Source organism: Zingiber officinale, chromosome 2A (assembly GCF_018446385.1).
Source record: "Zingiber officinale cultivar Zhangliang chromosome 2A, Zo_v1.1, whole genome shotgun sequence".
NCBI lineage: Eukaryota > Viridiplantae > Streptophyta > Magnoliopsida > Zingiberales > Zingiberaceae > Zingiber > Zingiber officinale.
Window position 1 is genome coordinate 128,321,017 of NC_055988.1, and position 17,453 is coordinate 128,338,469.

The 17,453-nt window shown below is 41.4% G+C and overlaps 2 protein-coding genes across 2 annotated transcripts; both read left to right on the plus strand.

Annotated features, from left to right (window-relative positions):
* Positions 1 to 2,398: 2,398 nt before the first annotated feature.
* On the plus strand, positions 2,399 to 3,454 carry LOC122043984 (zinc finger MYM-type protein 1-like). Its single transcript, XM_042604537.1, has one exon. The coding sequence runs from the start codon at positions 2,399 to 2,401 to the stop codon at positions 3,452 to 3,454; it is 1,056 nt and encodes a 351-aa protein (XP_042460471.1).
* A 13,478-nt stretch (positions 3,455 to 16,932) lies between these two features.
* Positions 16,933 to 17,412, plus strand: LOC122042295 (putative glutaredoxin-C14). Its single transcript, XM_042602330.1, has one exon. The coding sequence runs from the start codon at positions 17,015 to 17,017 to the stop codon at positions 17,324 to 17,326; it is 312 nt and encodes a 103-aa protein (XP_042458264.1). The 5' UTR covers positions 16,933 to 17,014; the 3' UTR covers positions 17,327 to 17,412.
* The last annotated feature ends 41 nt before the right edge of the window (positions 17,413 to 17,453 follow it).

A 17,453-nucleotide genomic window follows, 5' to 3' on the forward strand; every position in this document is an offset into this window, starting at 1 on the left:
TGACCACATCTCCATGACCCGGATGGTAAGCTATCTTCTGTGCTGACCAGGTCGTCAGAAGTCCTCTGGTCAACATTACCTGTAGTCAGTGACCGGGTTGCCCCGGTCCCTAGTACCCCGATGCTCAAGGCGAGTCCCACGAATATATAAGCAGCGAATAATAGTAGAACAACGAAATGAACGAATAATGAGTACTAGAACGTACCCTGGCCCCATGTGACCCTCTGGTGGAAGGTGAGCTGGTCATGAAGTTGGGTCTGACACGCAGAGTTGGGCGTGGCATGGATCCAAAAGGCGACATGTGACCGAAAGACAACAACGACACACAAGTTGAAATATGAATCTGACAGCGGCATGCAGGCCGAAATATAACGACGACACATAGGCCGGAATATAACACACAATAACGGCTCATAGGTCGGCTAGTAACAATGGCTCACAATCATAATAGTAATGTGAAGGACAAAGCATAGCGGCTCGATGGCCGGAAACACAGCAGATGACCGGAAGGCTAAATCAAACACTGGTTTGGTGTCGGAAGTGCACGATATCGCAAATCAAAGGGTGATCACGGCTATGAAATCGGCGGCTGCGGATTGGAGGCAGTAATCGCTGATGGCAGCGCGGAGTTGACAATCACTAGTGGTGGCGACGGCGAATGGGGTTGTTGACGAGATGAGGAGAGGGGGATGACTGCGCAAGGCGACGACAGAGAAGGCGACAAGAGGAAGATGACCGTGGCTTCAGCGTGGAGAAGAAGAAGATCGAAGGGCACCGCTGAGGCGATCGTCGTCGACGGTCGTCGCCAGGTGGTGATGGCGAGAGGCGAAGAAGCCCCCTTTCCTGTTCATGATGGCGAGAAGAAACCCCCTCCCCTGTTAGGGCTTCAGCTACGACGCCCTACACGCAGGAGCGGATCGGGATGGACGATGATGGCGCTGAGAGGCAACTGTTGAACGGTAGCGACGAGGAGGTCACTTGTAAGAGAGAAGAAATGAGGGGCGGAGATGTCGATGCCGACTCTTGGCGGCAGGGTGGGCAGCATCCGAAGCCCTCCACAGGTGGCGGCGGCGTCTCTAAGCTCCCGTCGAAGGAGGGAAAGGAGGGGAGCGGCATCCAGCATCGATGGGGAGGGGAGCGCAAGAGGAGAGGCAAAGAAGAAGAAGGGAGCGATGGCTCACCAGCGACGAGGAGAAAGCGACGATGGCCCCTCCCTCCCTATGGTTGTGTTGCCGGCGGAAGAAAAACTAGGGAGCCCTTCTTCCCTTTAGATGAACAGTGCTCTCCTTAAAAACAAAAACCCTCATCATGTGAAAAGACATCCTTGCCCTTGCCTCCCTCCTTTAATTCCTGTGGGGACCCTAAGATATATCCGCATCAATTTATAATTTAGTTTTTGTATAAACTCCAAATATGTAATAAGATTAGTTTTTTTTTGTTAGTTGTTAGTTAATTATGATTTGTGAATATTGATAATTTATGCTAAATTAATTTTATTTTTTTGAAAGAATTGTGTCGATGAATGATGAATGATGGTAAATAATTTAATTGTGTTATTGTTCAATTGTTCACATTAAGTTTAGTAAAATAATACTTTATGTTGATAATTTTTTCCCATATATTATAATTTGTAGAAAATGTTGAAATATTTTGCAAAGAAGCATAGGAGTTCAATTGAATCATCTAGTGTTCCTGATGAAGAGTCTACTCCTGCACCACAACCACCACCACCTCCTCCTCTATAAATTTTATTTGAAAATATTGGAAATCTGAGTCATGAAGTAGAAATTGTTGCTAATCCTAGTTTACGAAAATTGATTGAAGAGTATGATATTGGTGTTAGAGATCATATTTGAAAAGAATATGTTGCTATGGGCCCTTGTCAACCTCGAGGCCATAATTTTCCAAGAAAATGGGTAAAGACAATAGATATTTCAGAGAAGTTTGGTTTAAAGACCGTGATTGGTTGGACTATAGTGTTTCAAAGGATGCAGCCTTTTGTTTCTAATGTTATCTTTTTAGACCTAGTAATATAGGGTTTGGAGGAGATGATGTGTTTATGAGATCTGATTTCATAAATTGGAAAAAAAACAATTGAAAAATTCAATGAGCATGTAGGTGGAGTTGGTAGTGCGCACAATGAAGCAAGAATACAGTTTGAGGGTTTCAAGAATCAAAGACAAAATGTGGAGTATTCATTTTCATCGGGGAAACATGAGATTAAAGTTGCTTATCGCAAACGCTTGATTGTCATTTTAAAAGTAATTCGATTTTTGTTGTTACAAGGATTGCTTTTCGGGGACATGATAAGTCTTTGGCATCATCCAATAGAGGCAATTTTTTAGAATTGCTCAAATGGTATAGCTCAAAGTGTCTAGAAGTTGCGGCAGTTGTTGGAATGAATGCACTTGGAAATAATCAAATGATTGCCCCAAAAATTCAAAAGCAACTGGTGAATTCTTGTGCAGTTGAGACCTCAAATGCTATTCTAGTTGATCTTGGAGATAGGTGGTTCACTTTACTACTTGATGAGGCTCGTGATTGTTCAGTGAAAGAGAAAATGGCGGTTGTTATTAGATATGTGAACAAACATGGAGAGCTGATTGAACGATTTATGGTTGTATTTCATGCTGAAACAACTACAGCTTCTTGTTTGAAGGAGGTGATCGACTCTTTATTTGCTAAGTATGGTTTGTCAGTAGCGAGATTGAGGGGTCAAGGATTTGATGGTGCTTCAAATATGTCTGGAGAATTTAATGGCTTAAAGGCACTGATAATGAAAGAAAATCCATATGCATTATATGTTCATTGTTTTGCTCATCAACTCCAGCTAGTGATTGTAGCTGTTGCTCAAGAAAATCAATATGTTTGTGATTTCATGTGGATTGTTGGTTCGGTTGTGAACACATCTGCATCATCTTGCAAAAGGGCCGACAAACTTCGACAACTTGAACATGACAAAAAAGTTAAACTTCTTGAAAGAGGAGAGATTAGTTCAGGTATAGGGCTAAACCAAGAAACTAGTCTAGCTAGACCTGGAGATACACAATGGGAGTCACATCTTTCAACTTTATGTCGTATTGAACAAATGTGGCCATCTGTTATAGAGGTTGTTCAAAATTTGATTGATGATGGTGATCATTCTTCTAAGGGTTTAAGTAGAACTTTGGTTGAAAAAATGGAGAGGTATGAATTTGTGTTTATTCTACTATTGATGAAACATATATTGGCAATCACAAATCATTTGCCAACTGTTCTACAAGAGAAAGATCAAAATATTGCGAATGCGATGCGTTTGATCAATAATGTAAAAGGCAAATTGCAAAAGTTGAGAGATTCTAGATGGGATGTTTTACTTGAGGATGTGAAGAAGTTTTGTAACACTCATTCCATTGAAATAATGAAGGCATTTCAGATTTGGGGGATCTTGCAAAGAAAATTATTGAAACAATGAAAAACCATGTGTTTCCTTTGGTTTATCGGATGATTGAGCTAGCCTTACTTCTTCCAATTGCTACTGCAACCGTTGAAAGGGTGTTTTCGGCAACGAATATTGTCAAAACAGATTTGCGAAACAGGATTGGAGATAAATGGATGAATGACAGTTTGGTAGTCTATATCGAAAAAGATGTTTTTAATACTATCGACAACGAGCCAATTTTATAGCGTTTTCAAAACATGGACTCTCGAAGAATGCAATTGTCATATATTCGTTAGTAGACTACTTTAATATTATTGTACGAGTTTTTTCATAATATTGTACCTTTTTTCCTGTATGTCAAGTTATTTAAAAAATATTTTTTTAATTACATGGAATTTATTAACTGTTCAAAAAAAAATTCGCCGCGCTCAGATCACGATCGCCCCTCCATGCTTGAATTTCTGGATCCGCCACTGGCTCACAGCGAACGACCTATCATCCCAGCGTTCTTAAATCAACAGTCATTAAGAAAAATTCATTCTTAATTCACATGAAACTCCATCTTTAGGTGATGTGCCCCTGCACCATTACCCGAGGGCATTGATAAACTCATCTTAAGTTCAAAGATGAGTCACCAAATTTCCAACATCAACAAAATGGTTAATATTATCTGATACAGGCTGTTACGAATGGACCCAGGTGTGAGTATGATGTGGTAGTCAAAGTTAAGGTGAGATGACGGTCTAAGTCAAGAGGAGGTGGCAATCAGGGAGTTACTCGTAACAAGGCTTGGTTCCTCATCCAGCACTAAGGCCCTCAGAACAAGGACGTCCAACCAATAGGCCAGTCGAACCAAAGGACTGAAGGAGCCTACCGCTCCCCGCCTGTATTAAGACGCCTAATATATACCCGACCGACCATCGTTCGTTCGAGTTCAAGAGAGTCCTGACTGACCACAAGACTTGCCAAGAATAATATTCGAATAGGACCCGGGGACCTAGCATTAGCGTTGGTATCGGTCGGTTCGGTTTGGTTTGCTCTACCACGGTTCGATTTTTCGATTTTCAATTTGAAAATATTTGGTCTGAAACCAAACTATTTTTTATTACCGTTCGGTTCATTTTTTATAATATAGTCCGCTTTTTCGGTCGGTTATATACGCTTTTAATACTTAATTGAACTAATTCTGTGTGATTGCAAATATTAGTTTTAAAGACAGAAAAATAACACTAGATTAAAATTATGAGTTTACATTTAAAATGAAAACCAAAATATAAAAAAATTAATATTAAAATTTTATTACGACCTAATATTAATATGATATATCATTTGATTAATGCAATACAAAATATAGACTCAAGTCATTCAACGACAATAAAACTTAAATTGTTCCAATATCAAAGAAGTAATTTTAATAATTAAATAAGATTACTTGTTACTACTAAATATAAAAAATATAAAAAAAAATTAAAGGCTCAAATGTATGGTTTATAGTTTATAAAATATAAGTAAATTATTAAAAATCCAAATATATGTCCAATATTTCAGAAAGAGTGAAAATGTTATTGGAAAATCTGACCTAAAAAAAATCGAAAAGAAAGTTTCTTCGGTTTGTTTGGTCGGTTCGATTTTTTCGATTTGGTTGGTTTTTTCAATTCGGTCGGTTTATGCCCACCCCTACCTAGCATCCCGCTCTGGGTGCCTAGTATACAACCGATTAAACATATGAGTCTTCACTGTTCATTCTCCCATCCTCCTGTATATGGGCGGTCGGATAAACAACTGACTAGAGTTATAAGGCTCAGTATCCTTATCTTCGCCAAGTAAACATACAATGCAAAACTCATAAGAAACCTGCCTGGATTTCTAGAACTTAAATGTACTTCAGGGACAAGCTTCCTAGTACAAGGACGATAGGCTAAAAGTACTAGTCGGGCTTCTCGAGGGCTCAGTTCTCCATTATTAATAAACAAGTATTCCTACATATAGTCGGTCAATCTTAATAATCGTTGAAACCTAAGGGACTTGGTTTCCCATTACTTTATAATCAGATCTTCAGCATTATACAACATATATTTGAGTGGTCTTAACGGGTGAACATCCTACCATACTTAGCACTCTGCTCTTATATATATACCCGTTCGGCTAAATATCTAGTTGAGATATCTTCAGGGACCACATTGTTAGAGAATCACAACAGTCTGTCAGAGAATAACAACCATCTGTTAAAGAATATTCTTCTGTTATTACATGGATATTCAATAGAACTTTCCTCAAATGTGGCTTTACATTTTCCATTAGCTGACACTTTATGATAGCATATTCTTTCAATCGCCTTATTAGTGGTGTCAGTTATAAAAAGGGTGCATATAGGTAACGGAAGATTCCTCGAAAAGTGACTTTACGCCTCCCAAAATACTTCCCTTACACAAAAACTTCTGACACTCAACATTCTCTAACACCTCATGATTGCGGAGGTTATTAAAGGTGATATATAAAAGGGGGTCCTCTCCGACGGCAAGGTACGCTTAAATACACTTTGGAACATATTCTTACCAGGCACAAGCATATCTACTATTCAATTTATCGCTCGGGCATCACATTGACTTGAGCGTAGGGCCTTTGTAAGGGATCTCTTCCTTGATTTTTGGCACTGACGTTTGTTTGCTCTCTCGAGTATGCGTAGGAAGAATTTTCGTTCTCATTCGTAACCCTTGCTCCAATCTAAAGTCTTCGTTCAATTAACCTCGTAGCTACCTGCCCAACGCGCCATCTCTCCAGCTTTCAAACATGATCATATTTGGCACCATCTGAGGGAATATTTACTTGAATCTGAAACTCAGAGATAGAAGAAGCTAGATGAGTCACCACAGTTATCCTGACACAAGAGGAACTAGAAATATTAATCAACACCCGATCGTAGAAACTGATAGAGCAACAACAACAAGTAGCAACTAGTGGTACTTTGTTGCACGGTCAACAACAGGCCCTCATATTAAGCGAGGGGCCCGGGTAGGAGGTCTAATGAAGTGTCAACCAATTCCTCCAGTGGTTGGGTTAGTGCCTCTATATGTTCCACCAATCCACTTACCATTCGTGCCCCAATCGCCTGCATATCACTGGGTGTTATTTCACACCCCGCCCGAGAATATGCAACAAGAGAAGCAGCCCCAAGGATCGTCTTCTGGGGATGCGCCTGCTTGAGATCTACTCAAAGGAAAAGCCCTGATGGCCGGCAGCTCTCCCAAACAGATAAGTATGTCGTTCTGCAAGGGGGTGTTGGATGACAAATTGCCTAAACACTACCGTCCCTGGCGATAGGGGAATATGTAGGGTTTACAAACCCAGAGTACCATCTCCTGAAGTTTGAAAATGCCACTCTCCTTCACCAATAAACGAACGACATAAAATACCAAGTGTTTCTCACCACACTCTCTAGCTCGGTACAGAGGTGGTTTAAGAGACTATCGGCCGAATCCATATGCAATTTCAAGGATTTCCACCAGGCGTTCCTTTACCTTTTCACCAACAGTCGTCATTACCACAAAACCTCTTTGAACCTCTTCTTGCTCAAGTAGGATCCCAAGGAAATGCTCTAGGCTTACATCAAAATGCTCAATCAGGTGGCCATGGATGTTCCCTCAGTCACCCCGGAGATTTTGGTGAGAACCTTTTCCCAAGGGTTCATCGACAATGATTTATTTCAATCTCTCATTAGGAGGCCGCCCGGGGACTTCAACCATTTACTTAGTCGAGCGGCTAAGTACATTAATATGGAGGAAGCACAGTCAACTCAAAAGAAAGAAATCTTTGGCCCGCTCAGGTCTCTGCTCCCAAGCGCCGCCTCCCCTGCTTCCATATAAAGGATCCCGAGCGGGTCCTCAATAGCGTCATCTAGAGCCTCGACCTCCAGCTATGTAGCATGTGGAGGTCGGGTAGGTGGAGTGCCCCAAACCCCTCAGATTGGCTCCACCCAGATTCTGTACATACCATCGCTCCGTGACTCACGACACCCAGAATTGTTATCATTACAATCATGGGAATCACCAGGCCAGTAACCAAGGATACCGATGGCGCTCACAAACTCCCAACCACTGATAATATCAGCAGCCTAATCGTCCGTCCAGGAGAGATCATCAGGGTGAAAATGGGCACCAAAGGACGCCTCAACTGCAGGAAGACTGGACTCAGGCCCTTGTTAGAGCCCAACAAGAGCAACCCATGATATAGTAATAAGAAAACTGCAACAATGTCGCCCGAGGAGATATTGGCATGATTACCGGAGGCTTGACCGACGGGGATTCCAACTAAGCAAGAAAGCCACATGCCCATAGATTGGAAATTCACACGGTTGGTTGCAGTCAAGAGCAAACGCAAGGGCTTGAGATAAGCTTCAGGTCCAAGAATTTAGAGGGGGTCGAAGTACCCCATAATGATGCTTTAATAGTTAAGGTAGTTATAGCCAATTATAACTGTTAGGACCCTTGGCGGCTAGCTAGAGGGACGGATGAATACCCCCTGCACAAAACAAGAAAAAAACATTTCTCGGACATATAACTTAATTAAACTAAACACTTGCATAAACAAAATAAGAGATAAACTAAAAAGATGATGCTCACATATTTACTTAGTTAAAATCGGGGAGGTTGTTAATAGTTAAAATCGGGGAGGTTGTTAATCAAAGGAAGTTAAAGCGCATTAAAATTCTCCTTCAGATAGAGAAGTCTCTTTACAGCAATGGAAGTGCAGAAACAGAAAGCTAAAACAGAACAGTGAATGTGTACAAGTGTTGTATTGATCTTTCTTGTTGTTGTAAAGCTTTGGGAGCAAGGCTGCTTATATAATCTTGCTCGGGGCGCCTGGAAAGGTTCTAGGCGCCTAGAGGGGGATAAAATTTTATCCCCTTCGCAACAGATCACGATCAAACGCAATCCGGATAAACTTCGATTTCATGTGCTCGAACCAAGAAAGTCAACTAAGTTGACTTTTTTAGTCCAGGCCTTCCGTTCCGATTTCACTTGTCTCAGCCCAGGTCTTTCGCTCCGGTTCCTCTTGCTTGGGTGATCTCGGCCATCCGGAATAGGGCTCACCCAAACCCAACTTTCGACCTTCTCAAGCAAGCTTCCACTCCTGGCTTCTCATCCCTCGGAAACACCGTGCGCCTCCTTCTTGTCCGTCCGCGTACTCTTCCGCAACACCTTGTCCCTTAGACGCACCAAGCCCGTCGACTCTCTCTTGTGTCGTCATTCTCGCTAGTTGCATCTTTTGCTCGATATCCCGTGCTCCTAAGTTCCTGCACACTTAGACATAGGATTAAACACAACATGACCTAACCTAACTTATTTGATCACGTCAAAATAACCTTGGGGTACCAACAATCTCTCCCATTTTGATGTGAACAATCCAAATTAAGTTAGGGTAAACTAACATAAAGTAAAAGCAATAACTTTACAATTAAAGTGCAAAAAGTTAAAAAAAAAATTAAGCTACCTCTCACTAGACTTAATCTTCCCTTCTCCCCCTTTGATCACATAAAAAATGGGGTACCAAAAAAAATCTAAAGGTAACTTGTCAAAAAAATAAGAAAGTTTTTAGTTCTAAGAGAGACTTTGATTTTCCAATATTTTTTTAAAAAAAAAGACTTCTCAAGTTTTTGAAAAACTTTGAAAATAATTTTGATATCACTTTAAAAAAAAATTGCAACGTCAATATTTTTAGAAACTTTAAGTTTTGTAAAAATAATTTCTTAAGTTAAACAAATTTGTAAAAAAAAATGTTTGAGTAACTTTGACAACTAATTAAAGCATTATTTAATCGTATTTAAATGTTTTTGTCAATTAGTCAATTAAACATTTTATTTCATTATAGTTTTCTGATTTTGCCCCTATGAAATCTAAGATGCCAACTTAGTCTATTATAATTTTGGATTTTAACATTTAAGCATGCACGATTTGTCAAGTCTTCTACTTGCACTTTTAATTTATCATTTTCTATTTTTAATTTATCACAATCTTCTATTGGACAAGATTTATTTAAAATCAATTTCAATCCATTGTTTTCTTTTTCTAGCATGCAACAGGTTTTTTATAGCAATTTAACAAATTTGAACATCTGATTAGGTGGAAGAGATCATACCTGCTTACCTGGTTGATCCCATTATCCGTAGCTCCCCCTGAACTACTACTTTCTTTCGAAGACTCTTCCCCTTCATCAATGCTCATCTGGGATGAGCTTTCTGTGTCCTCAAGAAAGAATTTGGCTATAAGCGCTATCTCGGTAATTTTCTTGGTCTCGGATTCTTCTGACGATGACTCGGTGTCTATCGAGGAGTTGGTTTCGACTTCAATTGATTTTTCATAGAGCTTCCAGAACTTTTCCCAAAGTTCTTTTGCATTTTTATAGTTGTCGATTTTGTCGAGATCCTCCACCGGTAGTAGGCTTATTAAATGATATTCAATCTTACCGTTTGGCGTAAAGTCGTCGCGCTGCTTTTTGGTCCAGAGGTGTTTTTCAATTTATTCTCCATTTGTGTTCTTTGGTGTTTCATAATCATATTTTATTATTATTAAAATATTAAAATATATTTTAATAAATATCTCCATTCATCGCTTCCAAAATGTGAACTCCCCCTCGAACGTTGGTGGGTAAATGTTAGCTCCGGTCATCTCGTTGTTTCAGTCAACGGTTAGTCCTTCTGAGGCATCCTTGCTCTAATACCACTTGTTAGGACTCTTGGCGGCCGACTAGAGGGGGGTGAATATACCCTGCATAAAACAAGCAAAACAAACCTTCCTCAGACTTATAACTTAATTAAATTAAACACTTGCATAAACAATATAAGAGATAAAGTAAAAGGATGAGGCTCACAGATTTACTTGGTTACAACTGGAAAGGTTGTTAATCCAAGAAAGTTAAAGCGCACTTAAATTCTCCTTCATGTGGAGAAGCCTCTTTACATCAATGAAAGTACAGAAACAAAAAGCTAAAACAGAACAATGAATGCGTACAAGTGTTGTATTGATCTTTCTTGTTGTTGTAAAGCTTTGGGAGCAAGGCTGCTTATATATCCTTGCTCGGGGCGCCTGGAAGGGTTACAGGTGCCTGGAGGGGGATAAAATTTTATCCCCTTTACAACGGATCACGATCAAATGCGATCCGGATAAACTTCAATTTCTGGTGCCCGGAAGGGTTTCGGGCACCCAGAGTCCAAGCCTTCCACTCCGGTTTCGCTCATCTCGGTCCAGGTCTTCCGCTCCAGTTCCTCTTGCTTGGGTGATCTCGACCATCTGGAATATGGCTCACCCGAACCCAACTTTCAACCTTCTCGAGCAAGCTTCCGCTCCTGACTTCTCATCCCTCGGAAACACCACGCGTCTCCTTCTCTTCCACCTACATATTCTTTCGCAGCACCTCGCCCCTCAGACGCACCGAGCCCATCGGCTCTCTCCCGTCTCGTCCTTCTCGGTAGCTACGTCTTTTGCTCAATATCCTATACTCATAAGTTCCTGCACACTTAGACACAGGATTAAATATAACAGGACCTAACCTAACTTGTTTGATCACATCAAAACAACCTTAGGGTACCAACAATAACATCCATCATACTTTCATTGACACAAGTAGCTCTATCAACATTATCTTCAAACAAGTATTTGAGCATCTGCAGATAAATCCGAGCTAGTTTTAGTCCATGGCAATGCCCTTGTATGGCTTCACGGGCAATGATGTTTAGTTACTCGATTAAATAAAGTTGGTTATATTCTTAGGGGAGGAGCCCCTAATGAGGGCGCGTCGATCGACTTTTATAGTCGTGGGCCCACCCTCTGCATACAATGTCATTTTGGATTGATTGACCCTCAATGAATTCAGGGCATCGTCTTTACCTTTTACCAAAAAATAAAATTTCCCATAAACGACCAAGTTAGAGAAGTTAAAGGAAACCAGTTGATAGCACGTAAGTGTTATGTTAAGATAATAAAAATTGAAGCCAACACCGCTCAGAAGATCCAGCGGATGGAGGTCAATACTATCTGTGAGGCGCCTCCTACACTTGTTTATAAGGAGAAAGAGGAGGTATAGATTCAGCCCGATCTGTAAGAAGCAACCACTCTGATAGCTGTCGTCCTGGCTCTAGAGCTTAAAGCAAAGCTGGTCGCGTGTCTCACGTGCAATAATGACATTTTTGCCTAGACACCCAAGGAAATCAAAGATGTTTTACCAAGAGTCATGGAGCACACACTCTATGTCTATCCAGATGCTCGACCAGTCAAGCAGAAGAAGAGAGACTTTAGAGCCGATCGGAATAAAATCATTTAGGTGGAGGTGGACAAGCTACTGGAAGTCGGCTACATCCACGAAGTACAATTTTCGAGCTGGTTGACTAACATGGTCTTGGTGTAAGCCAGAGAATAAGTGGAGAGTTTGCATTGACTTCAGAGACCTCAACAAGGCGTGCCCTAAAGATTATTATCCTTTGCTGCTTATTGATCAGGTGGTGGACTCAATTTCCAATTGTGAACTTATATGCATGTTGGATGCATACCAGGCTACCATCAAGTCCCGCTCTTTAAAGACAACCAGGAAAAGGTTAGCTTCATAATTGCTAAAGGAACATATTGTTATAATGTCATTCGGACTAAAGAATATAAGAGCAACTTAACAACGGATCATGAACAAAGTACTCTAGAAGCAAATTGGGTGAAACATGGAGGTGTATATGGATGACATTCTTATTAAGTCTCTCTGAGCGACAGATTTGTATGCCAATATAGAAGAAACCTGCCAGACTTTAAGGCAGTATGAATTGAAACTCAATCCTAGCAAATATCTATTTGGAGCAAAGAGCGGACGTTTCTAGGGCTATACTGTGATCGAGCGGGAGCCTGGTTTAGAGATCAAGTCAAAGATATATTCGTTCTGTTGGACCAATAAAGGAGATGATCAGAAAAATATAAGACTTGGGTCCAGTCAATTGGATACCAAGCCACTTCGACTAAACTTGAAGGGGAGGCTAGAGATACGAGCTATTACGAACGGACCTAGGTCTGACGTAATAGTCAAAGTCAAGGTGAGGGGGTTGTCCAAGTCAAGAGGAGGTGGCAACCAGGAGGTCACTCGCAACAAGGCTTGGTTCATCGCCCAGCATTAAGACCCTCAGTACAAAGACGTCCGACCAACAAGCCGATCGGACCAAAGGAACCTAGCTAGCGCTCCTTACTTGTAGTAAGACACCTAGTATATACCTAACCGACCATCATCTGTTTAGGTTCAAAAGAGTTCCAACTGACCACTAGGTCGGTCGGGAATAATATTCGAACGAGACCCAAGGACCTAGCATCCCACTCTAGGTGCCTAGTATACAACTAGTTAAACATATGAGCCTTCATTGTTCATTCTCCCATCCTCCTGTATATGGGCGGCCGAATAAACAACTGACTAGAGTTACAAAGTTCAATATCTTTATCTTTGTCAAGTAAACATACATAGCAAATCTCACAAGAAACCTGTCCGAATTTCTAGAACTTAATTATCACTTCAGGTACAAATCTCCCAGTACAAGGATGATCGGCCGAAAGTACCGATCGAGTCTCCCGGGGGTTCAGTTCACCATTCTTCAGAAATAAGTATCTCTGCATAAGGTTGGTCGGTCTTAAGAACTGCCCAAAGTTAGGGGACTTGGATTTCCATTACTTCATAATCAGATCTCTAGCATTACATAATATTTATCCGAGTGGTCTTAATAGCCAAACGTCCTACCATACTCAGCACTCTGCTCTTATATATACAGCCAGTTGGCTAAATATCTGGCTAGGATATTTTTGAGGATCACATTATCAGAGAATCATAACAGTCTGTCAAAGAATAATGCTTGTCAAAAAATATTCTTCTATTATTACATGGGCATTCAATAGAACCTTCCTCGAATGTGACTATATTTTCCATTGGCCGATACTTTATGACAGCATATTCCTTCAACAACTCATTTATGGTGTTAGTTACAAAAAGGGTGCACACGGGTAACGGAAGATTCCGCAAACTGTGACTTTACGCTTCCCAGAATACATATTCCCTTACGAACTTCTGACACCCAACATTCTCTGTCACCTTATGATTGTGGAGGTTATTAAAGGTAGTATATGTTAGGACCTTCGGATGCGGCTAGAGAGGGGGGGTGTGAATAGCCGACCTCAAATTATCGTTTCTTCCTACAATTTAGGTTAGCGCAGCGGAAATACAATGTAGAAACATAAGTGGAGAAGATCAAACCTCAAACACGATGATGTAACGAGGTTCGGAGATGATACTCCTACTCCTCGGCGTGTCCGTAAGGTGGACGAAGCCTATCAATCCGTCGGTGGATGAGACCCCGGATAACCGGCTAATATGAACTCCTTCTGGGTGGAGAAACCTCGCCACAATCTCTTTTGCAACAGCAATAAAGGAGTACAAGAAATAAAGCAAGAAACAATGGATAATATGAATGTAAATACACTCTACCAAGTTTGCTTGCCTTCTTCTCATCGACTGGAGTCCGTTGATGAAGCAGCAACTTCACGGATGATGCCAACAGCAGCTGATCAACCAGTCAAGGGAAGCTCACACGAAGCTTCAACAAAGAGGAGCTCAGCAAAGCTCAAATCGCAGTGAGGAGGAAGAGCAAGAACTGTTACTGTAGAGGCCCTTGACCTCGATATATAACCTGCGAAGAAGAAGACACATAAACTAGCCGTTGTGTCGCAACGGCTAGGGCCTGGACCGATCAGGCTATAGGTGGATCGGTCCACGGATCCTCCCATCGCTCTCTGAAGTCCATCGCTCGATCGGTCTGGACCGCGTAAACATATCGGTCACCGACCGATCCAAACAATCGAGGATCGGTCACCGATAAACCCTAAAGCCTTCCGGTCTGAGAGAACGAGCCACCGAGCCCTCTCGACCTAGTCCGGAGAACAAGCTACCGAGCCCTCTCCGACTTCCACGTTCGGTTCAGAGAACGACGAGCTACCGAGCCCTCCGACTTCATCCGGTCCGAGAACGAGCTCCCAAGCCCTCTCGACCTAGGAGAACGAGCTACCGAGCCCTCTCCGACTAGATCGGGACTTCCCATCTGCCAAGCTTCCATACTTGGACTTAAGTCTCCATACTTGGACTTTTCCCGTGCCAAGTCTCCATACTTAGACTTTACCGAATCGAGTCAACTCAAGTCGGGTCAACCAGGTCAACCTTGACCGAAGTTGCACCCACAATCTCCCAAGTTTGTATTCTTGTCAACCATCAAGATACAACTTTTCTATTCTCGTCAAACATCAAAATACAACTCGAGTCAAGTCAACTCGAGTGGGTCAACCAGGTCAACCTTGACCTAAGGTTGCACCAACAGTATATACACCCTTAATAATCAGATCTCCAGCATTACATGATATATATCCGAGCGGTCTTAACGGTCGAACGTCCTACCATACTTAGTATTACTTCATAATCAGATCTCCAGCATTACACAACATATATCCGAGCAGTCTTAACAGTCGAACGTCCTACAATACCTAACACTCTGCTCTTATATATATAGCCGGTTGGCTAAATATATGGTTGGGATATCTTCAGGGACCACATTGTCAGATAATCGTAACAGTCTGTCAGAGAATAACAACCTCTTGTCAAAGAATATTCTTTTATTATTACATGGGCATTCAATAGAACTTTCCTCGAAGGTGGCTCCATATTTTCTATTAGCCGACACTTTATGACATCATATTCCTTCAATCGTCTCATTTATGGCGTCAGTTACAAAAGGGTATACACGAGTAATAGAAGATTCCTCGAACGGTGACTTTACGCCTCCCAGAATACATATTCCCTTACTCGCGAACTTCTAACACCTGACATTCTCTGTCACCTCATGATTGTGAAAGTTATTAAAGGTGGTGTATAAAAGAGGGTCCTCTCCAATGGCAAGGTACGCTTGAATACGCTTTGGAACATATTCTTACTGGGCACACGCATATCTACTATTCAATTTTTCGCTCGGGCATCACACTGACTTGAGCGTCGGAGGGCCTTCGCAAGGGATCCCTTCCCTAATTTTTGGCACTGACATTTGTCTACTCTCTCGAATATGCGCAGGAAAAATTTTCATTCTTGTTCGCAACCCCTGCTCCAATCTAAAGTCTTCGTTCTGTCAACCTTGCAGCCACCTGCCCAGCGCACCATCTCTCTAACTTTCAAATAGGGTCACTATACAATCGCAAAGCACATCGAGTTGGGCATTACATGCCACATGTATTACAAAACCTTCACTCGGGCACACTAGCACGAAGAGATCAAATAGAGAGATCAACATTGTTGGAGAAATTGACCTTAATTGACCAAGTTCGAATTAGTTTGGGTTGGATTTCAATGTTTAATCAAGTTTGATGCAAGAGCAAAAAGTTAAGTAGGTTAAAGGTTGAATGAATACTTAGCGGAGAAGTACAAGTATATTATAGTTGATCTGACATTTGACGATTGGAAGTCTAATAAGGAATTGACAATGACGAAGTTTAAGTGAGTCATGAAGAACTGAAAACTTGACATGAGAAACTTGATAAAATTGAAACAAAGGTATCAATCGACTCCTATGAGAGTAATAATCGATTTCAAGGTTTTAGAGGATTTGCCGTATATTAGTCTATTGTTGGGTATGAGCAATCGATTGATGAAAATGTTGGAGTGAATAAAAAGTTTTTGAATTGATTTAGAAATTTGACTATTGATTCAACAATCAACTAATATAGTATAACAGTTGACTGTCGCGGCTAATGTTGAGCTGGAAGACCCGTTATATAAGCGCAACGTTCAAATTCAAGAAGAATAGTCAATTGATGGTGATAGATAGTCGACTATTAGATAATTTTCAGTCGCGATAAAAAACCTATAAAGGAAGATTTTGTGGAGAATTTCAAAATCGATTTTTAGGAGTTTTGAAGGGAAGGTGTTATTAAATTTAGACCTTCAAAAAGCAATCCAAAATAATCAAACAACCAGCAAAGTAAAGATCATCTATGTAAATTGCTATTTATATTGTATTTCGTTTTTCATCACTATCTTTGACGTCGTTACCGGTCCCAGCGAACACAATTATACCATACTATCGATCACAAATGGTCCTCCAGATGATAGAGATCTTCCATGTGAGCATGTCTGTTGTCCGATCATACGCCACCGAGTAGCACATTTTATTCTCTTCAGCATATGCATCTTCCTGTGCCTTGAGACATCCCCCGTACGCCCATAGCAATTGCAAACCATAAAGAGAGGGAATTGGGGAATTAGTTCGATCCTTCTTATCGAAATGCAAGCCACTTTTTTGGCATCAAAGCTGAGAGTGGAGTTCAAAATATTCTTGCATGTGTTGGCCACATTTGTATGTGCATCTGAACCAGAAAATAAATCCTTTGACTACAATGTCAACTCCTATATCTCCATCTCCCTATACAGTTGATATTCCTAGTGCAACTTTCGCGCAACTATATATATATGCAATTCAAACACAATGCTAGTCCCACAGCTAGCTACGACTGAGCAACATCGGCCGACGATCTGAGTCATAGCTGTATGGACAAGGTGATGAAGTTGGCGTCGCAGCGTGCGGTGGTCATCTTCAGCTTGAGCTCATGTTACATGACCTACAGTGTGAAGAGCCTGTTCACTGATCTCGGAGTCAATGCCATCGTCCACGAGCTTGATCAGGACCCGCGGGGGGCGGAGATGGAGAAGGCACTTGTAAAACTGTTGGGGAGGAGGCCAGCAGTGCCGGCGGTCTTTATTGGTGGCAGGTTTATTGGCTCGACGGATAGAGTCATGTCGCTGCACCTCGGAGGAAATCTTGTGCCCTTGCTAAGGGAAGCAGGTGCCCTATGGCTCTGACCATAAACATCTGCCGAGGCTTTCGTGTTACCCGTGCTTTTGCGGAATGTGAAAATAAATCATAGAGCAACTTTAGGGTTCGTGTCGATCATCAGTGCTAATCGAGATATTTTATATATCGGAAAAA